Below are 26,298 nucleotides of genomic sequence, written 5' to 3' on the forward strand. Positions count from 1 at the left end.
TAACATGATCACATCAGTGATATAAAATGCTACCTTGATTTCTTTACTGAAAATGACTATATTTGTATTAGTGTTTAGGTTTGAGCAAGCAAGCATATGCTGCCATGTGTAGCTAATGCTTACATTGCAGTCTCTTTTTTCAAACTGGCCTTGTATACGTTTGTTATTGTAAGACAAACTAAGTGCCTTTTCATTTTCTCGCACTGTTTATAAATGTGGTTTACATAAAATGATGAGCCTAACATCAACTGCACAAATCTTTCTTGGAGACTGCCCATCACATTTTAATAACATGACATATTCCTTTCATGCTCACAACCAGCCCATGTGGAGCGCAGTTGCATATTTTGGTTTTAGCTAAGTTTTGGCTCTTCCCAAGTTGAACCACGCTATTTAAGGTAGCTGTGTGTAGAAAAAAGCTATTCTTCTTCTGTATTTCATCTTTATTGTTTAGTATTTATATGTATGTATGTCAAATAATCATTATTGTTTATTACCATACATGAATTAACTTTCGCTTGTTAATACATGCATACTTTTTTAACGTATTTTTGGCAGCTGACTTAGGAACTGTTTCATTTTGCAATCAGTCTTTAGTCCCTGGCATTTCTTAGCAACGTATCAATGTTGAAGGGCAATTTGTAGCTTGCAGTGTTAAAAGGTCATGTACAACAAGAGCTATGAAGTCAAATATGTGTGTACCTGCATCCGTGTGATTGTCAGGCTTATCATATCTTTTATACACACAAGAATGTGGTGATCTGGAGTGGCTGGAGAGGCAAAATAGTAACCTGAAGTGACAGATGTTATTTTTCACCCATGTGGATAATTTGTGTTGCCTTTGGGGAGAGTAACTTAGCTTTTTTCTGCCTTAGGCTACAGATTAATACAAATTTCTATGTGGGAATGCCAATTTAAGAAGCCTGCAGCTAGCTCAGTCCCACCTTGATGCTCATCTTTGTCCCGTAACAAGGTTTGTGCATTCAACTGGATCAGGAAACTGCTCTGCCTGAAAAATAACTTCCTTGGTGAAAGAAGGTCTTGAAATAGTTTTGGTTTCTGTACATGTCAATTGTTACTCTTGCTTTTGATGCTACTTACAAGCATGGATAATGTTACATGCATTTTTATGGAATATGGGTATTTATCTGCCTTACAGACATTGGAAACGCCAGACATTCTTTCATGGAAAATCAAACAGTAGTTAAAATGAAAAGCTCTGCAACCAGTGCCAAACTACTGAATCACTCCAATAATAAGTTCTAAAGGAAAATTTTCTGTTTCAGAATACAAGCTGGACTGAACACAACATTTCCTCTGAGTATCAAGCTTTTACTCTGCCAAAGGTTAACAATTAAAAATATAAGTCCTAATCCCTTGCAAATGCTGGGTTTTTTTCCATTTTTCTCTTTGTTTTAACAAGTAGTATGAATAATATTGAAGTGCAGATGATTAAGTTTTCTTATACATAACCTTTTGATAGACTCGTTTTGTTCAGAATGGCAATATTTAAAGTGGCAGCTATCATCAGTTTCCATTGAGTTGGTGGTTTTAAGAAAAAAGAAACATGGCCATCCAGTCCTTTGTATTCCAGAAAATGAAATAAAGTATTCACAGTCAGACTGTGAAGATAATTTAATTTAATTTAGCATTATGCTTTTTCCTAACTTTACTTATCAACATAAGTAACTTGTATTACGTTAGAAATTCAAAGATCCAAAAGAGGATGACTTTGACTCAATTTGTAATAGATAGCAGTAAATATCACATTTATAACATAGTAATTGACTACATTTTGCACTTTTATATCAATAAGAACATAGATCCATAAATATTTGTTTTGTAGATGGAAAAAATAACAGTATTTCTAGGGAGATCTCCAGATTAAATTTGTTTGCACGTTTTGAAACACACAATTTGTTATTTCGGATCAGTTGAAATGAAAGCTTTCAGAAACATTACTAATAAAAAGAAGAATATTATCTCAATAAAGAAGTGATTTCCCTACCATATTAATTAGCCCGGCCTGTGTTCTCAGGGCCATGTTTTGTTCCTGGGAATTTTATAGGGAGGTCTCGTTTGTGTCTCATTGACACAACAGCAGTAACTCTCTTGCGCAAGGTTGGGCCTAACACTGAATACATTGGGAGACTTCTGAGAGAGGCTGCTTTAATTGTAGTTAACCACTGCTGTTATGGTTCTAACGTTGTTTTCTCATATAATTATGCTTTTATTAAATCATAAGTATTATTTAATCTCTATTAATTTTTTCCAAGTTGGCCTTAAAGAAAAGGTAGAATTCATTTTGCCTTAATTCCTTGTATATCATAAAGTGTTCTGCAGACTTTAAACATTCCTTCTTTTCCCTTCTCACCTATAGGGGAAACCACAAGTAAGCATAAAAAGAAAAGAAACAAATATAGAAATTAAATGTAAATTAGGGAAAACTTGCAATATTTGAGATACCATAACAGATCTAACAACTATGCTCTTAAGTCTAGTGAAAATATGTTGGGGTTCTGCAGCTGTCCATACTAGTTCTGCTTACGTATTAGAAAAATAAAACTGGTGTATATTAAGTAACAAATACATTCTTGGTATTATTCCCTCTGTGGGCATGGGGTATTCAAAAAGTTGAACCTGCTACAGGCTTGACCAAACAGGGATACTCTGATTTAGGCAGCAAAGGCCTCTGGCTGAATCCAGGTGGGAGCTCAGTCTCGCCGTTGCGTATGCAGTGGTGTGGTATGGTAGGGTTATAGCAGAGTTGACAAAACAAACGAAGTCGTGAAGGACACAGACTTCTAAACTAAGCTAAAAGGCCACGTAGAAACTAGCAGAGAAGTTAGAATTATCCAACAGATATCCTAATATACTATTTCCAAAGGTATTGAAAAGGAAAAGGTATTTGTTTGGAAATATGGGTATGTATTAGTTTAGATGTTTAGTTCCCTGGACAGTTTTGTGCTGCTTTTTATCATAGATAGAAATTCACTGGGTGATAGAAGTTACTTTTACCACTCAGTGGAAATACATACGTAAATTGAAAGAAAGCATATGTCATAATTGCATACTAACTTGTGGTATGGAAAATGAGATCTTTTTTGTAGAACAAGTTGTGAAGCAGAGGCTATTTTTTTTTTTTTTTTTTTCCTCGAATGCTTATATTCCACAACGGGTAATTTCTGTTTGGCTTGCCCACAGCAGTACAAAGGAGCTTTGACTGTAGAAAGTAAGCTTACTTACCAATGTATAACTTCTCTTTTGTTAAATGAGAAAACTACATCTTTGGTAATTTGTCAGCGTATGATTTGTACTGCGGCTATACTTTTGTTTCATGGTTATTATCATTTCTATATGTTTTACAATTACTGTAAAAGATTTGCATCTCCTCACATAAAACCATGGGCTGTTCTTTGCTCAGAAGATTGGAAAGAAATTTAATTCAACTAAAATGGAGACTTAATCCATGTTTTTTTCATTTAAGGTTTTACCAGAGGCTATCAAGATAGCCTTCAAAATAAATATGGGATATAGGCAGTACAGATCTGTTTGAACCCATGTGATCAAGAAAGGAAGAGAATAATTACTTTGCGTTTTTCCAATGCAAAAACTAGGTAAACACAAAAGAAATGAGTGGGTGGCAGGTTCAGACCAGAAGGAAGTAATTCGTGAAACATTTATAGTTCAGCTGTGGAAATATGCAAGAAAGTGTAGTAGGTTTTAACGTTTTATGTAGACCCAAAAAGTAATTGGTCTAATTGAAAGAGGAAAAGTCTTGCTTCCTGAGTTCTTTGTTATGAGAGCCAAACTGTGCTGGGAAAAAATGGAAAAAGAGTTCTCCCTGGAAGACTTGTAGTGAAGGAGTTTTACTGAGGAAGTTCAGAACCATCTTCCATTAGAAACAAGTCAGCCATATATATTTATAAGGAACAGTCATTTAAAAAGGGATGTGAACCACGAAATATTCATGAAGGTAGTCTTTCCCTAACGAAGATTTTAAGGAACAGAATGCACGAGGCCAGAGGGTAAAATGTAATGGCATAGCCAACTATAGGGATTTTGGAGAAATTGCTGTGAAAAAAATTAAGTAAATTTTAATTCTTTTCCCTAATTTTAATCCTTTAAAAATACCATTACATAATTCACTTAGAGGATTCTTGTCTTGGTTGATAGTGTTGTTGAATATCTAATATTTCCACAGCTGTGTTCAGTATTACTCCTTTGAGAAAAATATCTGTCTTGTGGAAAAAATAAGTCAGCTTTTATATATTTTCCCTAGGAATTGCTATCATATGAAAAGTTCCCACAGAGAAACAGCTTTATTTTAGTAATACTGCATGCAAATCCTACAGTTTTCTGTATATATACGCATAATGCTGCACACTTGGAATCAAAGTTCTTTCCTCTGAATTAACAGAACTGTTTCAAAGTACACTGTAGAAAACAGTACATTATTAACTGGTCTTAACTCAGCTTATCAAAGCTATGTTAATATAAATAACAGCCTAAATCGGAAGCTTTGTTTGCATTCAATAACTCTGTGGAGATCTGTATTCTGTACAAAGAGTGAAACACAAAAGAAATGGAAATTCTGCCAAACTACAGTAATCGTTTACTCATGGGCTGTAGGAAATTCCTTACACAACAGACTTTTAAAGAAGAAATTATAAAGTAAATATTTTTTTAAGATTAACGTTTTAAATAATGCAACTGTCAATGCTTTAATTTACTTTAATTCTTAAATCCTTGGGAAAAAAAAAATCCATTTAATGAATGGAGCCAGGATGGCTGAATCAGACTGTGGAAGAATATTGTTTTGGGGAATTCACTCAATTCTTGAGTATTTGTTCGCTTGCTGAGATTACAGAGAATGCTTGTGTCCATTGTAGCTGGCAAACTCGTAGAACTGGATTTGAAGCATGGGGCAAGAACATCACTGGCTTTTAGCATTAATGAGAAAAGCGAATAGCTAAGCCTTTAAACTCCCAAACACCAGGTCATTTTTCATCCCAGCATAACAGTTATTGGACCTTATGATAAATAAGAAATGTTCAGGCATTTCCCCTAACTGCCTAGCTCCTAATACCCAGCATACTCTTGCATATTTTTATCTCCCAATAGAAAAGAAATTAATGTTTATAAAGGAAGCTGCAATCTGGGGAAGGGGAAGAGAGGAGATCTTTCCCTTTTCTTGAGATTAATATGGTCTTCCAAGAAGTTGTAGTACACAATGTTTCCCCAAGCTGAAAAAATGACTATTTCTGAATACAGACCTCTGAAGTCAATGCCCCAAGTTAACCTCGTTACCCATAGAACTAGAACTCCCAGGTGAAAATAAGGAAAAATGACTATTCCTAAGTCACCAGGAGAGGAGAGTTTAGGGGGTACGCCTCTGGATTCCCAGGTATGGGCCTCAATGAGAGACAGACCTGTATGAAATACAGACCAAACTTTACTGCTAGATTTAGTGAGTGACTGAAATAGAATGATTCACATAGCTGCACGGGCTCCTGTGATAGTACTCAGCTACTGGGCAATGGCAAGAGATAAAGTTGTCACCAGCCTGTAGCCCACCTCACTGTTGAAATGAGATTCCCCTTCATTTGTGTCTTGTAGTGTCCTGGGAAACTCACTTCATTAGTGGGAATTTTTAATAGATGTGACTGCAGAGAAGAGGCAGTAGTGTATTGCTCCAAGAAACTTCATAGCAATGACCAGATTGTGTACTGGGAAACTTTATTAACTGTGTTCACAGGCTGATAAAGTCAGTAAGTACTTAATGGAAATGTGCAAAGTGATGTTCAGCAGCAATTAGGCAGGGCTATGTGTAAAGTATGTAAGAGCAGAAGAACAGCTGTACTGGATCAGATCCGTGCCCGTCTAGTCCAGTCCCCTCTCTTTGACAGTTACCAGAAATAGTTCCACAGAGAAAGGGTATTGCAGTTCATGGTGTTCCTTTGCTTTTAGTTTCCTTGAAGCAAAATAAAGTTGTGGTTTTATTTAGTTTTGGGATTGGCTTTTTTTATGGCGTTCTTTTTAAGACTGATCAAACATTATCCAGTTTAGGTAAGGACATCTCTTGTGTGAAAAAGTTGACACCATAATCCTAGCAAATCTGTTGATTTAGTTTTGTTTTACTAACTGGAGTATTTCAGTATGATAAAATGGATGATAATTTATCATGAATTGTTTTCTGGTGTGATCAAAAAATATTTTATGCAGTACTCAACTGTGTAAGTTCTTTCAGGGATGCACAATGGGTGTATGAATGTTTTCCCAAAAGTAATTTAATGACGTAGTAACTGTTGCAACTTGTTCATCTTGCATCCTAGGTAATGGAAGATGTTTGTGAAAAGTTCTGTTGAATATTCTCTATTTACTTATTAAACTGAAAAGGGGAAAAAAGTGCTAAGTCTTTATGGGTCTATCCTGGTGGAATTTTAATGTGGAACAGGGTGTCTGTTAGCAAGGAACATTATGTGTAATAAGACTTTGTAACTTGGATATTGGGTACGTTAAAGCAATGTATTTCCATTGAATTTCATCATAGTACTTGTAACAAAATTGTTAAAATTATGCTTGCTAGCATTTGAATATAGCTGCTTGATGCCTGAATCGGTATAAAACTTTTGAGTAATATGTTAATTTATTAGGAAAATAAAAAGCTAAATTCATTTTGATCATATAATCATTTCTTAATGTGGAAAAGGAGATCTGTTTAATACATTTTAGAGTTCTGTAAGTGACATCTTCATTACTTTTAGATGGAAAAAGTGTTCCAACATTTTTCCACAGTATTTTGGGCCTTGCAACTGTACAGAAGTTGTTGATGTCACTAAATCAGAGCTCTTATTTCACATCTGCTGCTTTTTCCCCATTTAAAGTGGTTTTCAGTGTGCCAAGACAAGTAAAATTGAAGCCTTTCCCCTTGAAATAGAGAGTTTGGGATTTAATGGTAACTAGCTCTAATAGAAGGGTAATGTTACTAAATAAGCAATAGCAGCAGGGTTCTCTCTTTTGTTCGTTAGAAAAGAGGAATGTATGTCTACGGAATAAGTCAAACACATTATTATGAACTACCCTTTCTGGCTGGGTGTTTATACCTTTTTCACTTTTCAAGAAGACAGTAAGACTGTGGTGCAGGGTTTCCTGCAAATGGGGGTAGGTTACATGGTTGACTGCTGTTTCTGACCCACTAAATCTTTAAATGCTTCCTGCGTGCAAAACCAGCATTAAAAGTAAGTCTCTTTAAAAACGTGCCCTCTCCAAAGTAGGCTTCACCTCTGTGGTTGGGATGTTCTACCAGATGGTCATGGTATCATTCTGACCCCCTTTAAGCAGTGATTTCACCTGAATTTTCGTCTTCCAAAACTTGATAGATAACTTTAGCAAGGAGTCGTTGTATAAAAGTTGTAACACGTGTTGGTGCTGCATCTTCATTGCTGCTTTCTGCATTAAAACAGGAGTGACCTTTTTTTGGTTGTTTCAGGCTGTAAATCCAAAGAGGAAACAGGCAGGTCCATGTGGTTATGTTTTTAAGTGCCTATGCTTCCAAATAAATAGGGGTTTTGATGCTTACTCAAGGAAGCTTCAAACTTCCAGAATACCAGATACTGTATTAGTCTACAAACTTACGATCTGCAGACTTGTTTTCTGAAAACTGCTTCATATAGAAAGTCATCAGGATTATTGTGTAAAATTGTTTTGGTAGTATTTTCTCATATTTCTAATATTTTACTATCTGTAGTCTTGTGTTCTTTGAAAATTGCATACAATGGTATATAAACATAGTACTTCAATTAGAAAATGCTCTCATGAGAGTTTCTACTAGTTAACATTTGTATTACTATTCAACAGAAATGATAAACTGTTTATTTTGTTGCCGCGATGTAGCTGTTTATAAAAGTTGTGACTTTAGATATCTTAAGAGTTCACTGATTTCTTCAGTAAAAGAGTAACCAAATTGTTGCCATGAGAAATGATAAAATCCTGCTTCCCAGTTCAGACTTTTTTTCTTATTGAATGCTAAGGGTTTTTTGCAGTAAGTGCAAACATAATGCGTGTTTCAGAATCAAAATTCAGAAATGGTATCAACCACTCTCTACAGTGTTATGTGAAAGACAATGTACTGGGTGAAATTCACTTTTTTGTCTTGCGCCACTACAAAGCTAGTGGTCCCACCTCAAACTCCTTTTTGGGGGGCAAGTTGAGTGATTTGTAGCTTTGTCATGAGGGGTTCTCCATTTTTTATTAAATTGAAATGGAAGATGGAGAAGGATGTATACTGAGCTCTCTACATTTTGGGGGTCTCAGACGTTCTAATAGCCTCAACATATGGGAATTAATAATAACAGTATCACTTTGGGAGAAATTTGATGCCTTTATTTTTCTGAGGTTTTTTGGGTTGGTTGGTTTGTTTTTTCTTAAAGGAAGATCTTCTACTTTATCTTAGAGGCAACATTGCCTCTCATCATTGCTTCAAATTCAGAAAGCTACCCAAGCTTCCATGGTAACAACCTTCTTTTGTTGGACATCTTTGTAGTTTTGATCTTACCAGAAGTGTATGTCCCTGCGCACAAAACAACATTTCACGCAGATCCTCAAAGTTCTGTCATCATTTAACGAGTAGAAAGATCCTACTCAATAAAATTGTCAGTGTCAATGCCTTTGCTATTAATATGGTGATAACCACAGGATGTCTTCTGTTATCTTTGATCAAGTGGTGCCTACTTATGTAAGACTTAGGAAATTTTCAAAGGCCCAGTATGACCAAGTTTCAAACAATTTATTTCAATTCCACAAGAATATCTAATGGCTAATTAATTGGTCCATACAATTTTATAAGACTTCTGAGTTTGATAATACTTCAGCAGAGCTATATTCCATTCTCAATCTAATTGCCTTCTTGAAGCATATTAATTTCTAATGTAAGCCTGCAAAAATCAGTTATTTGCCCAAAAATATATTGGAGAATAAACAATAACTCCAGGGGGTTTAACTTGAGCTGTCTTTGCATATTTTTATACTACTGGTGTCCAAAGATTCTGAATTTGTTCCCATATTTTTCTTGACCAAGAACGGTCGGGTCACTTCTCTATGTCTTAGTGTCACAAGCTGTGAAATGGATTGCTCCCATTTACTGTGTTCATAAAATCCTTTGAGGCTCCCTGTTACAAAGTAGTGGGATTTTTTATAATAAAGCCCATTTCCCTTCCAACGTAGTTGGTAATTTTGAAGAGTGAACAGACTTAAACTGCTTACATTTGACATATGGAAATGTTATCCAAGTTTGATTGCCCGTGTATTTCTTAAGTGAGCGAGCAGCTGTATGTTGCATACCCTTCATCCCTTAGCTTCTTTCTCCTTCTTGGTCTTCTGCCTCTGCTACTATTGTGTTCTGGTTCCAAAATGCTTTTGCTTCAGTCTCTCAGTTTCACTACTGTGGCATTATATTTGCATCATAATTTTAGATCATGTTATGTTATTGAGTACTTATAAACAACTTATCACAGTGAAACAGCTGTAGAAACAACCTATCACAGTGTACTTCCAGGCAAGCTTGATACTCGTTGTATTAAATGCCCAAACGTAAAATTCATTGCTTAAAATTCACTTTCATGATATCTTAAATGTGAAAAAGTACATATTGGAGAAAAAAGTATGTTAATAATCACAATAAATCTTTAGTCATCTCTATTTTAGTGGTGTTATCCCATGCAAATCCAGAGGAGATTTTCTAGTGGGTCTTATAAAATCAACCTGAATGTTTTGATAAAAAAAAAGTATTCTATTTGAATAAACAGAATTGCAATGATACATGGTATTTTGCTTAGATTTATTATAAGAATGTGTAAAATGGTGTAATACAACAGCCTGTTTACTGGAAATCCCTCCTTGGATCAATCCATGTATTCAAAATGCGTAGTAAAGGTTCCAAAAGCACCACTCAGCAGTGTTGTGAATTAAGTCTGAAGCTATTTAGCAATAGATTACGAATATTCATTTTAATAATTTAGGGAGTTTTAACATCTCAAAACAGTATTATGGGAACTTAATGGTGTTTGACCAAAGACAAAGGAATATTAGCCAAAGTGAAGAGGAAGGGAGGAATCGAATGTTAAAGCGCACAAGCAACGAAATCAAATCACCCAACCCACAACATTGTATGTAAAACCTCAACCTTTTGATTTCACCATTATTTACCAAACTTTAGTGATTAGCAAATCACTAAGGTATGTCTTCTGACCACGCTTTACCAAACAAAATGTCCAAAGCAGTCTTTTTACAGAAATCCACGTATCTTAGGATTGTTTCTTACAAGAAATGCAGTATCTTTTGGCTCACTGATGAAATACTGTCGTGCCTTGCAGGTAACAGTTTGAGTAAAAGAGAACTTGGGAATAAAGCAATGTGGTTTTGGTTTTAGCATGAATAGATAGTGTCAGAGAAGACAAAACTCGGGCGTTCATATATGCTGTCTATAATATGCTAAAAAAAAAAAACCCTGTTTGGAGATCCTTCACTGTTAAATGTTGTGTGGGCACAGTGAAACCTTCACTTCCAGAGTGAGGGCAATAAAGCTACACTTCAGTAGTTAATATGTATCCTTAGAAGGTTTTATGATGTGCAGTTGCTTACAGCTTTTATATGCTTTAAAAAAGTCAAACCCTACATTAAGTCATTTCATTCTTTGTTCTGATCCATTGTGAAGAAGAAATGATGAGACAGTATACCTACAGTACTGAAGAAAACAGAGTACAAATTTTTTTAGGCCTCACAGAATAGTTCAGGAGAAAATGGAAAGTAATTGCGTGAATAATAATGACTTGCCAGTGATCTGTAATCATTTCTTACCACCAGCCTACTGTTAGAAGAAAGGACTGTAGAATTCAAGAAATATGAAAGATGTTAGAATTATTTTCAATTTTCATTGAAATTGTTCTTTAAAATAAAAATATTAACTACTTTTTTCACATTTTTGTCCACTTTAGAGAAAGAATATAATATAAAAATCTGGAGCGGAATATTAAAAATGCTGCTTTTCTTTGAACTCGGACATTACAAAAATCTTCAAGAGACTGAACTTTCTAGGGAAGCAGAGGTCTATTTGTAAACACTTGCTGTTGTGTACCTGAGCAGACATTCGTATCAAATGTATTACTGGAACTGCTTTATCAACATTGTCTCTGAAGTGGTAATTTATGACTATCTAGAAGCTTTCAAATAACCACTAACTGAATATTTTGTAGTTTTGACAAAGTCTAACTAGTCCCCTAAATGGGCAATGTGATCCTGATGTAAATATACGGTATTAAAAGCTTGCAAGCTAATTATTGAACAAATGAAAGGGACCTACCACTCTGAGTTAAAAAAAAAAATATTAAGAATGTAAAATATACCTTGCTTAAAAAGAAAAAAAAGGCGTCCCTATAGAAATTGCTTGCTTATTCCTCAAGCCCCCCCTATTCAAACACAGAATCTTATGAGTTTTCAGGGTCATCTCTCTAAAACAAATAATTTAACAATTTTTCCATGAAATTTCAGTTGGAAGAGAATTTATTGCTGTGGAATGTTTGGTAGAAAATCCAGTACCGTGTATGTTTTAAGAAATTTGCTTCTTGCACTGCTAGAATATTCCTAGCTGAAGGACTTATATTTGTATCATTTTAAATCTGATGGTACCATTTAAAATGTTTTCAATTCAGTTAATCAAATAAGGCAGGACCAAGTTGAGGGTTTAATTATATTCTTCTTTTCTAAAATCTGATTTTGGGGGGGGGTATCTGGGGGCACAGTCTGATCTATTGTGTTTAAGTAGAATTTGTGTCAATAGAAATAAAAAATTATGACATAATCTTTAGCTTCTCTTTTTACATTTAGTATCGTTTCATTATAAAAACATTAAGAAATACACTACTACCATACTTCAGTATATAATATACTGTATCTTAGAAGTAGTAAGAAGGGTTTAAATGGGAAATAAGCAGACCTGTTAGTAGCAGAGAATAAATAAAGCTGTGTTTTTAGAGATAGGGGTTAGACTGCAAGAGTTGGGTGTTTATTTGCGCTTTTGTGGTCTAAGAACAACACTACAATAGGATCTTATGCATGGAAACGTGTGTGGGGATAGCTGTCTTGTATTGATGTAGTTGTTTTCAAGATGAACGTGTTCCAAGTGTGACTCTTCATTCTCCTCTTCCTCACTGTTCTCATGAACATCATCATCATTGATACGAATCCTGCAGATGCGTTCTGGAGGGACCGTCCTGTGACATTGTGGGAAGAATTGTATTTTAATTATTCAAGATGACTCATAACCTCATAACTTATTTTAGAGATGCTGTTTATTTAGAGATTTAAAAATGTTAACTCAATCAGTACATTACATTTGCTCAATAAGATATTTATTGAGGACTTCTACAAGTCATTTAAATTCTCTCCTTTCATTGTTTTCTCATTTATATCATATACTTAGCTCTCCTGAGGAAAGTATTGTCACATGTTGCTGAATGAAAACTAACTTCAAACCTGCAGAAAGGCCGCTTTGAGTGGTCAGCAACAGCTGGTGACTCCTTCCAGTGATTGTGTAAAACGTTTGGGCTCTGGTCCAAGAGCAGAAAAGCTGGTATTTTGCTGCGCCTGTCAGACTGTAGCTGCTCCGCCGGACGTGTGGCCCAAGCAGTGTTACAGATTAATTCCCTGGAGAGAACTGGTGCTCAGTATCTTTGTGAGCATTCTCAAGAGCTATGAGGAAGGGTGAAATCTCACTTTTCTCTTATAATATGCAGAAATACTGCAGTAGCAAACACAGGATTTAGCTCCTACTTCAGAATTTCTTTAAAAAATATTTAGTTAAAAGTAAAAAGTTCTTGTTATGTTTATTTTAATGCTGTTAATGTAAAAAGAGCTTGGAAATTACCTTATTTTATTATTGTTCAGTCTTAAAAACCGTAATTTTCTCATTTCATTAATTCCAAATGGCACAGACTTTAATTCATTGTGATCCAAAAACAACTCTCTCAGAGAGTGATATGCTCCAAAAAATGATACGGGATCTATTCCATCATCAGTGAGTTTGTTAAAGGACAGATAGAGGTATTCCAGCCCCGGCTTCATGTGACCAAAGACATATCCTGGAATTCTTTCAATCTGATTTCCTATAAGTATCAGATGTAGTAAAGATTTTGGCAGATAGGAGGGAACATGATATAACTTGTTGTAAGAGAGATCAATAGATTCCAAGTTCCTGCATTGAAGGAGGAAAAAAAAAAAAAGATGAAAACATTAGAGCATACTGAGCATACTGTGCTGTCACACAGCTAAATAATGCTTAACATGGTGACAAGGAAACTAAATTTGTTTCTATTAATGGAACAGAGTGCACACTTTATGGAACATGGTCATACATAATAACTCTGGGAATAGAAAGAACTGAAGTCATTAATTATCAATCAAGCACAGTGATTCTGTTGATGGGAAGAAATCTACAGTAATGAGTACAGAGAGACGGTTGAATAGGGGAAGCCCAAGGGACTAATTCGTGATTGATAAGCGTTGCTGAATTACAATAATGAGTTTCAGTGGAAAACACAGTATAAGATTGGGACTTTAGTGGTTATCCCTTCGATGCGGATTTTAAAATTTTATTCTATAGTCTGTTTGAATTATTTTGTGAATGGCTTCTTCAGAATGATTGGGATGTGCTTCACTCCCAGAGATGAGAGAAGCTGTTAGTAACGGTGTGGTTGTTTTCAGATTAAGCAGTTTACAAATCCAGGAATCAGCCGGTAGGGCTGCAGCTGAGACATTATGGCAAGGTACCCTGCATAGTTTAGCAAATCTTTTACCAAAAGAATCAAAAGCAGTATCGTCGTTTGCTTTTTTCATTCTCATCGCTTTCTCTGCTTAAATTCTACTCTTACACAATGCAGCTGCATCTTATTTACTTCTATAATTTTTAATCTAATGGGAGACAAGGCTAGGACAATATTCAACTATTGTTAAATTATCTGTGAGATAATGGTATATTAATACCAATTTATTATATAAATGGATGGAGTATTATTGATAATGAGTGTTCATTTTTTCATTGGATGGTCAGAAAAAATATTTAGACTTTTATGTTAATATGGTACAGATTTGAGGTATAAGGACTTTTCCTTTTAAAGCCGATTCTGAATACTTCCTAGATTATACAATTTAAGCAAAGGAAATTAAGACAAACTAGCTACAGAAAACAAGCAAATCAAAAGACAATTGCAATTTCAAGTTAAAAGTAATGAAGTGCAAATGTTTATTTCATTATCTGTCTCACTAATAACAGAGAAATAATTATATTTTCAATGATTCATACTTACTCTTGGTTTATCCAAGCCAAAGGTGCTATTCTGTGCTCTTCTAATTTGTTATGCTTTAGCACAATGACATTTATGTTTTTTGTATGGTTAAAGCAAATTTCTGACACTTCTTCAATTTGATTATTTTCAAGGTATAGCTCCTGTAAGTGCATTTGAAAAGAAAATTTGTGAAAGCAAAATACGCTGTTCTTTCCCATTGCAAAATGTAGCTATTACCTGTCCTCCATATTCCCTGATGTATCTGTTCAATTTTGGATAAAGAAATAATAATCTGAGTCAGAGTCAGTTTATAGCTGTAGTGTGACTTTCAGAAACGCACTTTTTCAAAGCAATTTTTTCGTTTTCAAAGCAATTTTTTCGTTTTCTCCTGCGTATACAGATTGTATCTTTTGTCTTGCCTGAACTTGTACAGTGTAAGAGTATATAATGTGAGAATGATGAGATTGATGGGAAGTTGTTAATTTTATTTGTTTTCATCTTGGAAAGTTGTTAGTGAGAAAAATATTAAGTTTTGCTTTCTTAATATTTTTGCTGGGCATGTGAGCTTTGAAACTTTCGAATTTGTAGGAACATAAAATGTTAATGTTTTACAAAACTTAATGGTGTGAGTCTGCAAGTTATCAAAACTGTGTTTTACACAGATTAAGTTCTTGAAAATGGCTTGTAATGTAGGATAAATATGATGTGAAATAAAAATGGAGCAACAACTAAAATACATGTAGGAGCTGACATAGAATTTAGGGCCTGTAGAGGAAGGCTTTGGGAAAAGAGAAAAGCAAATTCCTAGCCTGCAAATCATTGCTTGTAAATTTATTAGGTGTTGATTTAAAATTAAATGTTCCCAAAGTATATGAAGTCTAGAAGATCTTGCCAGGTGCTCATCAAGGAGGGATGAAGTGAAAAAAAGACAAATGTAACACAGGAACGAGTGGGTACTGGACAACAAGTAAAGTTTCAGGCACTAGCTGCAGGAGAAGATAATTTTATGGAAAAGATATCGTTTCTCCTCACGTTTCAGACTATGGAAGATCCCGGGGATAAAAAGAAATAAATACGAGGACACTGAAATAAGACCAAAAGGAAAAATCAAGAGAGATAGTTAAATTAATAGGTAGCAAGAATTATCTTTGAAATAAAGACTGAGGTAAGCAGGGAATGAAACTAGACAGAGATTGAAAAGTAAGAAGAAAATAGCTTCCAGATATTATCCCTAAAAAAAAAAAAAACCAAACAAACAAAAATTAGAAATAATGGTTTAAGATTAAAAGTTATTAATATATCTAGAAACAAATCTAGAAAATTTAAATTTGTCTCTACCTAATGATTGTAATGCAGTGAGTAGGAAAAAGAAAAAGAGACAAAGATGTCTGGAAAAATGAAGCTTTCTTGTTTTAGTCTTTGGTGGTGGTTTTTGGTTTATTTTGTTTTTACCTCAAGAGTGGCGGGAAGACCTTGTGGGATAATTCTGAATTTATTTCTACCCAGTCGCAAATAAGAGAGACTTTTCAAAGGATAAAAGGCCAAAGGACTGACATTCGCTTCACTAAGTTTATTTCCTTCTAATTCCAGGGTGACCAAGTTCTTTAAATCTGGGGAGAAAAAGTTGGTCTTTCTGTTAGATAATGCCATCTCATATCTTGATGTTTAAAATTTAACCGTCTTAAACATTACTTAGATCAGTTCACAGAAATGAAGAAATGTAGTGAAAGGATTTTCATTTATTATCTCAGTCACTGGCGTGATCATGGGTATGTTACTCTTTTTTTGGGCTCATATCTCTCCCCTTTCCCTTACTCCTCTCAGTCCCTCGTTGTGCTGCGTTGAGAACCCTTCATGGATTCACTACTGTTCCTTCTCCTCAGCCTTCCAAATGCAGGTCACAGTAGAAACTAGTGTTGGTCAACATATATAAGCAGGAAAGACTATTTCATAACAATAAGTTCACAAATAATCCAAATACCTTTTTTTTTTTTTTTTTTTCATTTTTATGGAAGCTTTGTTTAGCTTCTCTGAACAGTAAAGTTTGATAATTTAAACTGAAAGGCTCTTGCAGCCCTTGGCCTGAGTTTTTTTTGTCTTTGCTCAAGCATTTATAGTGCTCCATAGGGAGCTGTATCACTAAACTGATCCACTTTCAAAGGGGACCATTGAAGTCAGTAAAATTATGGCATGGAAGGTACCCTTTCTGTCTTTTTATTATTATTTTTGTATCAGCCCACATTTACCTTGGCTTAAAATGATCATAGTGTACACCAATTATATTATGCCTTATTTTTCATGCACATTAAATTCACTTCCATGCAATTAAAAAAAAATAATTAGTATAGTTTCACTGCACATAAGGCAATCAGTTTATGGGTCAGGAGAGTAGGTGTCTTCAACATACTTCAAATCCACCTCTACTTAGTAACCATAAAAATAAGTTTCTCTGGGAGAGAAGCAGTTGCATAAGAAAGGGAAGTGTGATTTTAAAAGACTTTTTCATGCAAGTCTTTTAGCTTTTGTGGCCTTTGAAAGCACGGCACTTAAAAGCTAGCAATTATTTCTCTGGTTATATCAGATGCATTTGGTTGAACATTCTGCTTTTCGGATTTATTTTAATCATTTCATAAGATCGATACTAGTTTTCTAAATACCTTGTAAGCCGTCTTCATCAATGGCATGAAGGTGGTTGTCGTTTATTTTTATTTCTTCCAAAGTTGATGGCAATGCAGAGGGAATATGTACCAGCATATTTCCATCCAAATACAAACGTTTTAGCTTTTTCAGGATCTTAATCATAGGGATGAAAAAGAGAACGTAGATTATCGAGGTGTAAAATATATGGTTAAACATATAATGTAATCATAGTTAACATTTTCTTGAATGCACTTGAAGTTTTTCAGCAGCAGTGTGCTAGTATCCAGTGTTTTAAATAAATTAAAAAAAAAGTTTTCTCCTATCAGTCTAATTAACCGGTTTCTTTACGCTGAATATTAACAAAGGTGCCTGTTAATGTCATATGTAACCAGAAGAGCTTGATTGAGCACATCAACTCTCCACATGGCCGTCCTGCAGCTCTCCAGCTGCTGTCTTTGAGTCGTGTAGGTGTTACGGTACTACACTACTGCAGTATTTAGGAGTTCAAAGTACATACATTTGTAGATTATATGTTTATACTCTTGTGAGCAAATTGATGGTTTTCTGTAGGTCAGCAAATTTACTTTACTCAACCGTAATGACATCAACTTTTTCAGTGACCTAAGATTTTTATGACTTCAGCCAGCTTAAAAAATTGATACGAAGAATTATCCTAGCTTGATTTTGATAAATGCACATCAGTAATCGTGCAGTAGTGAGCATTTCTTAAAAAGGTGGAATTGTTTTAGTGGTGGATCCACTGAATCCTGCTTTTCTCCAGTTTTGTCTTAACTGCCTGGCATGATGTAAACCTCACTAAGATTTATCTCGTGACTGAGACACCTTTCTGATCTGACTTTTCCTTCCGCTTTGATTTCGTAGGAGTTGTAGGAACTGAAATCCTTTGCAATCAGCCAAAGCTGGTTCATGTTATATAGAAGGAGGTGGTATACAGCGAGGACTGATTGCATATGGCAGGAAACAAAATTAAAAACATACTGTGATAATTTGATTTGGTGTTCGTATGCTTTTTGTATTATCTTGCCTGAAAAAGCAAGGCCTTGGGACCTTATCTCCACATTTGAAATTACTACCTGTACGTACTTGCTTGCACAAGAAATCAGTATGGGACTATTCTGTCTTCAAGTGAGGACAATGTAGATGCACTTGGATAACCTGTTACCATGTAAATTCCCCTTGCGAGAAAAAGACTGAATATAGAAAGATTCTTGGACTATTTTGTGAGAAAGCTGTTCATTAAGTAAGCAGCTGTGCTTGAAAGTTTCTCACTAAAGATAGTCAACAGTAAGCATAGAGCTGATTACAGGAACTGCTATTGTATTTGGTATATGCTGTTTGATGCTCTTCTATTCCAGATCATAATACTGTTCTCAAATGAAAAAAATTGAAGCCACAAAAAATATTTTAGGTTAATTTTAACGAAGAATACAGTGACATTCAACTCTTTCGAGTGGATTTTTATAGCAAGACCTGGCGTTAGCAGATCTTTTGGGGAATCCAAGAGCATAAGCTTTACAGACCTAATGTAATGAGAAAAATGATACATAGATTTACAAATGCTGAGCCTGAGTATCCCAGCTGTTGTTAATGGAATATGAATTTTTCAATTCTGAAATCTCTCAACTGCAACTGGTAAAATATCAGAAAATTGTCTCTCTTATTGTTTAACATTTAATATTTGGTGAATGTCATTCAAAAATCACTAGATATTCATTATTATGATGATAGATTTCTTGAAATAGCCAGGTTTAACTGTATTGTAATTATACAAAGGTTATTCATACCAGGTGCAAAGTGGTTTAGATCCATAGACTGAAAAGCAGGCAAAACTTTCCCTTAAGCAATAATTAGGCATAGGATAGTAGAAAAGTTAGGCTTTCTTACTTTGAATGCTTGTGGACCTATGCCAGGAGAAGTAATATTATTTTTACTCAGATCAATCCATTCCAAATTAGGTATCCCATTGAATGCTTCATCTGAGATAGTAGTGATACTATTTCCTAGGACAGAGTTCAAGAAAATAGTTTGAGTTATGAATGACAGTATGCACCTGAGTTGTGTAGTATTGTACATGAAAAATATATTGTGAAAATGGGTGTATTATGTATCATAATTGTGTGTAGATATATTCTTATTAGAATTTAAACATTGGTAAGCAAATATAACATTTTTGATTTGTTGTTTTAGAGGCTTACCTGTAAAATTCCTTCTAATACATTTCTATAATAAGGAATGACAAAGTGTTAATGCTACTGTTGACTGCATTTGAGAATGGATAATGTTACTTCATGAGAAAAATCACACAAAGTAGACCTATTATTTACCTGTGAGGTCTAGACTTGTTAGATCTGGATCTGAGATTGGTGGTATTTGTGTAAGTTTGGCATTAATACAGCTTACTGTGGTGTCCGAGGTGGAACATCCAGATGGCAAAGGAGGAGTTTCTATGGGTGGAACAGGAATTGGGAAATGAGGTGGCGTTCTGAAAGTACCATCATCATCTTCATCACTTTCAGGTTGTATTTCTTCATCTTCAGCTCCCTTTCTTGTGATAGGCTTCTTTTCTCTGCGATAGGCTTTATGCTTCTGTCGATTTTTTTTGCCTTTCCTTTTTCTTTTCTTTTCATCCTTTTTGTGACCCTCTTTCTCTTTAAACTCCACCGCGTCTGTTCTAAGCAGCTCATCTTTTTCAATTTCAGTAGGTGCTGACAATACATTGATGGTGTCAAGATCACTGGGTTCTGGAGAATCACCAGAGAACTCACTTATGTCATCCAGTGAAATAATACTTGAATCCAAAGAGGAGGCTAACCAGAGGCAATGAGAACAAAACAAAATTGTCTGATAAGAGGATATGAAACTGAAGTTTTAATAAACATTGTTCCCCTCATATAGTAAAAATATGGTAACTATAGAAGAATAGTATTCCCCTTAGAATATGATTTGAAAGAATGAAAATATGGTCTTATATTACTGCTCGACAGAAGAGACGTGCTTTGACTGAGAAATGATTAAGCCAACCATACAGAACACTTTGTAGATATGTATGATTCATTGCAACTCCAGGAAAAAAATGAGAAAAGGTTAATATAGCCTTTGTGATCTTCCTTTTAAAACTAATATATGAATCAGCTTTTTGTGTTGATGGAGGTGTCTAAAGAGGAAAAAGCATGTGTCTGGGAGTGGGAGGAATAAATAGAATAAAATTCACAAAGGTTAAGACTTGTTCTCCTGTGCAAGGCCCTGTCAGGTGTAGAGATGGCTGTGGGTGGGGAGCTCACCAGGGAAATGGATTAACTCCGTCACCAAAGTTCGGTTTTTATTGCATGACATGTAATTCAAATAAAAGGAGTTTAAGTGTTTCAATCAACATGACTTCTGGTTTTACAGTTAATTTCTATCATGTCTCAGTGCATTTCTGTCACTCACGCACACACACAAGAATATATATTTTTACAGTAAGAGGAGGTTAAGTTCAGTACTTTGCAGACTTAAGGTATTGGAACTGGAGGAAGGAAATCACATTTCATCTTTATCTTCTCCATTCCTTTTCTTTTTAAAGATACTGATTTTCTTTAAGTTTTTATGAAGAACAAGCAAGATTGTAGTTCTCTTGTTCCTCTTGTGAGTTAATTTTCTTCTCTTGATTTATATCAAATAGCTGCATATTTTTACACTCCTAACAAAGGTTTACCAGTCTGTAAACTCTATTATGTTTAGTATGTATGTCTAATATGTTAATAATGGCTAGTAGTTACTGATTGATCCTTTGTAAATAAAAATGGGATCTAAAATGTAACCAGATGTTCTTTCTTCATACATTTACCAAAATTTTGTAAAGGTATGAGGGAAGAAGCAGAAAGGGGGAAATAAAAAAAAAAAGAAATATAATTATCTCTCCTGTTGCATACTTAACATCTCCTTTTCTTTAAATATCATATCAAACTCATCTAACAGCCAGTGTACTCTAAGAAACTAAAGTCAACTTGATTAGAAATTATGAAGACCTGCTCTTATTGTGTAATTCAAGACTTGTTTTTTCTATATAAGGATAATGTGCACCCTGTAATCCTCGATATTGTTAAATGTAGTGTCTATGTTAGGTTTTGCATGAGTTAGTTCTAAAGCAGTAAAAATATTACTGTGTACTTACCAATATCAGAACAAACTGGGCAGCATTCTCCTGCAGGTATAATAGTTTGGGGACATTTCAGAGGTGGGCACATCGTTGTATCACATATCACTTCTCCTTGTGAACAGAGACAGGTAATGCAGGGCTTGGGAGACCAGACGGCTTTATCATACATAATCATCCCATTAGCTGTGCAGTGCCCCTTCTTTCCTAAGAAAAGAAAATAGAGAAGTGGAGGTAAACAGCTTAAACTGAAATAAAAGCAACAGTGTTTATTTAAAACTTTGGAAAGAAGCGTGACTGTTCTGTTCTCATTTTGAAAATACGTAAAATACATCCTATTCTAAGTAACTTATTCCTTACTTTTCGTAGGTGTATTTTCTTCAACTTATTAGTAGTAACAATATTTACTTCAAAGTGAGTGGTCATAGGCTTAGTGGAAGTAAACTCCATTCTGTAACGACTGGTAAGATGGCAAACACCTCTTCCCTGTGACTTGCTTCTTATGAAAAAAACCTCTTTGCTAGGAAAGCAGCAAGCTTGAACAACTTGTACTAATATATACTTTGTCTTCAAAGGTTCTGGATGTCAATCTACAAAAAAATTGAGATTTCCTTAGGATACCAGTCTAAATTTTCAGAAAGAAATGTAGAAGAGATTTATAAGCTATACTCAGATATTCAGTAGACAAAATGCTTGGAGATCATGAAGACTTGGAAAGAAAACTATTGCATGTCTGTCTCTCCTTCCAGTGATGGAGTCTAGCTCAGCAAAAGTTTCCCTGGGCTGTTCTCATTCAGACTCCAGGATAAACATTACACTGGAGCATGATGGGGTTTTTGTTGGTCTTTTGGGAGAAGGAAAGCCAAGGTTGAGATTCTTCATCCTATTTTCCTGTTTTTGAGCATACCTCTGAATCTGGTGAGAATCTGTACTCCCTACATGCCTTCCTTTTCCTCTTTCTAATTAATGTAAGAATGCATTGCTGAAGTGGTCATTTCAAGCTGAAAACCCATTTGTAAGTTACTTTGTACTTTCCTGTGTATAAATTAAAATTTTCCTCTTTTCCTATTTGGTTTGACCTCCTCCTTTAGATGAATATTGTCTAATACAGTGGAAAAATCTTATCCTGACTGAGTTTACATGCAAGAGACTGTCATTTGCAATAGACAAATTATCTTTGGAAGGATTGTTTGCAGGGTTTGTTTTCCCTCACTCCGCCCTGGTCCATGCTTGGTTGTTCAGTTTTAACGGGAAAAGTATTCAGGATAGTTTCTAAGTATTCTGACAAGACATTTTGCTTTGAAATGGCCTTCGAATTAATATTTGACTCAAAATCAGGCATTTTGCAAGGTCCTTCAAGGCAGTGCTACCATAAAGACCCCTGGATATGAACCTGTTTTCTAACATAAAAAATTAATTATCAGAGTCATCCTGTTTGGATGCTCCACTATTCCTTAGATTTTAAAAGTTATTATTTTGATTTAGATTACTCTCAGGATGGAAAGAGGGAGAAACTAAGTGTCTTGTTTTTTCAAAGATCCAGGATACGTATGCGTAATTTCAGCTACATAAAGTTGTGCTCAAATCAACTCAAGCCTTGTTAACTGAAGGAGGAGATGAGTTAGCCCAGGCCAAATGTTAGTTGGCTTTAAGTCCTTTGTCATTCTACCCAGGTATCTGTAATCCAGCTCTTTGCTGGATCCCGACTTCTGTTTTTTATGTGCTTGCCAGGAAGCCACAATATTTCTTTTAAATAATCTCCAAAGGAAACACAAAAAGAACACTACACTTTCTCATGTTAAACAATAAAATGTCAGCTGTTCCGGAGGAACATATCTGGCTTGAGATGGAAATTCTTCTGCACTTCCTTAAATTCTTTAGTTTCTTTTAGCTACTAGACTGTATCTGAAGTTGGTGCAAATCTTGTCTGAATAAGCATAAAGCTATGGTTATCAGGCCTTGGCCTCAGCCGACTTCTTTAACAAATTATCTTGTGTTCTGTGTACATGAGCTACCTAAAAAGACAGGACAAGTGTGTGTTCTCAAAGGCAAAGAGGTCCCTTTTTATTGGGTTGCGGAACTCCTGTTTGGCACTGTTGGAGTTCACATCATCCCTTTGAGACAGAGTAAAAACTGTGCTGAGATGCTCCTTAAACTTCCTGTCTACTGAGTAACTCCAGTAGGATGGTACGAGCAGAGAAAAGTGAGGTTTGAGAGATATTAGAAATAGTGCAACAGTGTACATCCCATTCTGCACTGCTTAATGGGTACAATGTAGTCTGTAAGGCACAAACAACTGCAAATTCTCTTATGTTGTGGTGAACTGATTCAATTTAAATGGTTCACATGATTTTTATATAGCGGAAGGATATATGTCTGGTTACTGTTAAAACGTTATTTAAACTGTTAAAACTTGCTTTAAACTGTTAATTTTCATCCTGTGTGTGATATCTGTAAATTGTTTTTTAAGCTACTAAGAGCAAAATAAGTAGCTAGGAGAATGCAAATTAAGTTTTGGATTGCTTTTTCTTCTGTTCTGAAGTATGATTAATAATAGTGTTCTATTATTTAATAGACTCTGTTTTTTCCAAATCTGACATTAACTTGAAAAAATTTTGAACTTTAAAAGCTAGACTGAAAAATACCTTGTGGTTGAAGTCTTTGGCAGATGAGCACAGGACTTTTAACCTTTGGAAATATGGTGTAAATTCAGCATGAAGTTCCAAATAAAATGAGTTCAGTGGTTTTAGCTCAGCTTTTGGATGCAAGTCCAGAGAGAAAGAAACAAACGGGGCGGGGAAGGGGGGAAGAACCATGCATTATTTCAGCATGACTGATGGTCTCTGTCAGAGACACTGGAATATCTTACATGAAGTGTATGCTATTTATGTGGTATTTTCCTCTGTTTAATTTTTAAAGTATTTTAAAATTAAAGGGTTGATATGAGTAGCATGTATTACAACAGTAATATTGTAGAACACACTAGAAATGCTATAGTCAAGGCTTTTGCTAGTTTTCCCGTTAAAATCCCTTACTTAAAAATATTTGATCTGAAATGGTTCGGCCTTTCTGAAAGTAAGGACTCGCAACAAATAGTAACTGTCAAGAAACTGTGACAAAAATATGTTTTACCATTTAAGTTGAGACCTGTTAACCTTGTGGTCATGTCTCTTGTGTGACACATTAAAAGGCTTAACTTCTTGTATGTAAAAATAGGTTATTATAATTTTATGTACAACTGGTAATCAGAGCATTCTTATTTTTTTCATAAAATTCATAAATTTGCATATGATGATTTTACTCAGTGAGTGATCTCTTGGTGCTGGAATGGAAGTATCTGTCTTTATATTTATTAGCTATAGAACGGACAGGGCCCTGTATTGGTTCCCCACAACATCCCGGTGTCTTTTCTTCAACCTTTGAACCTCTTTATATCAAAAGAAATGAAGTGTTAGAACATCTCAGTAATTTTCAATTGGTTGGTAACTGGGCTTTCAAAATTGAAAAATACTGATAGTAATATTCAGAAGTTCTTATCTCCAGAGGGGATTTTTATTCTGATTTTTAGACTCTTGTGAATCTTCATTTCCTGTTTTGTGAGTGATAATTTCCCATTTGTGCCGTTGTACATAAAATCATAAACGTCCCAGAGCAAGAGTTCTCTATTCCTTTGCCACGCTAAGGACCAAAGAAACCGTTAACAGCTATCAGTTCTCAATCCCTCTCTAGTCTTGCTTTCTTTGAGGAGACTGGAGAGAGGTCTGTTACGGTTACCAAGGCTCGGTAAAGGTCAATGAAATTATGCTTTTTTGCTTGTTTGTTTCTTAAGACATCAAATCCTCTTCCCTACGTCTCCTTCAAAAAACATAAAATACATATTAGTACAGCAGTGTGAAAACCTCTAGATCACCCAAAAGGCAAATTTTATATAAATCATACTATTGAACTTCTATTAAATAAATCCAGGTTCTCGATATAAATGGAGAACAGAGTGATCTTGTGGTGAATGTGTATTTTCTCTCTCTGTTAGTTTAGTTTTCCATCTGAAGGGTCTTATTGGTAATCTAAGTTTCACTTTGCAACTATTACTGTGTGTTATTGATTTATTTACAAAACACAGAAGTATTCCCAAAATATTGCATGTACACATAGCAAGAATGTTGTTCTTCAAAAAATGTAACAAAAAATAAGAATACAAATCAGTTTTAAATAACACTGGTGTTATTGGTGTTAGAGCCTTAGTGGAACGTTAATTGACTCAGGAGAGACAGTGAGCAAGAAATTCTTCAAAATGGCCTTCAAACTTGCTACATGTTTGAAGTTATGAAAATATCCTAGTAAAATTTCTATTAGATAGAATGAAATGATAATGCAGAAAAATTGCAGAAAATACTACTGTTACATGGCAAAGCAGGATTCTGCATAAGGCTTAAGCATAGACAACTAAAAAGCTTCATATGGTAACCACAAAATTATTATAAAAGGCAACAGAAGTGGGTTAGCAAAAAGGTAATTGGGGTTTATTTCAGTATCTGTTGCAAATAGAGCTAAAATGAACCTTTCGTGAGTTTATACGTTTCATTTGAAATCAAGAGAAAAATGGGCCCACTCTAAGTAGTAGAGGGGCTTTATTCTTACCTGGTAAGACATTGTAACTCGATTCATGGCCACCCAAACCTACGAGAGAGTCAAATACTCCCATAACACCATCATCAATGTTAATAAGAGGTATGCTAGGTGCTGCGGCAACGGGAGCTGGAAGCTTCATCCCTGGCTGCCTTGGGGACCTGTGTCCTGCCGAGGAGCTCCTTCGCAGTCCTCTGTGGCGTGTTCTTCTCCTTGGCCTCCTGAGAAGTGCACTGGTTTCATTTTGAGAAAAATCAATGCACAGAGAGACAAGCAGGAAATAATAGACTAATGATGTAGCCTGCATGTCTTTGTGTGTCTCAAAGTATCCTGGAATGGGAAGAAACAGGAAAATTAGACACCTAAAGAGCTTTTTGGATTATGTCAGTCATAGTGCACTTGTCAGAGGAGATGGATCAAGACACGGTAGGTCAATACAATCAAGCTTCCTCTTGGAAAGAAATTGCCCTATGAGAGCTCAAGTAAGCAATTTGATTTTTGTGGCTCTCTGCCCTTAAGGACAATAGTCAGATTCAG

General features: G+C 35.1%; 2 protein-coding genes across 2 annotated transcripts in view; one reads left to right on the plus strand and one right to left on the minus strand.

Annotated features, from left to right (window-relative positions):
* CENPP (centromere protein P) overlaps window positions 1–26,298 on the plus strand; it is a 142,017-nt gene that overhangs the window by 80,233 nt on the left and 35,486 nt on the right. The gene's annotated exons all lie outside the window — the stretch shown is intronic.
* On the minus strand, window positions 11,775–26,085 carry ECM2 (extracellular matrix protein 2). The gene is made up of 9 exons (XM_074151808.1): window positions 25,774–26,085; window positions 21,154–21,342; window positions 19,325–19,807; window positions 18,885–19,000; window positions 16,997–17,132; window positions 15,792–15,949; window positions 14,361–14,500; window positions 12,923–13,249; window positions 11,775–12,269 (listed from the first exon to the last, which is right to left on the minus strand). Exons 1-9 carry the CDS (start codon window positions 26,066–26,068, stop codon window positions 12,062–12,064), a joined length of 2,052 nt encoding a protein of 683 aa, XP_074007909.1. The 5' UTR covers window positions 26,069–26,085; the 3' UTR covers window positions 11,775–12,061.

This window comes from Numenius arquata, chromosome 8 (genome assembly GCF_964106895.1).
Source record: "Numenius arquata chromosome 8, bNumArq3.hap1.1, whole genome shotgun sequence".
NCBI lineage: Eukaryota > Metazoa > Chordata > Aves > Charadriiformes > Scolopacidae > Numenius > Numenius arquata.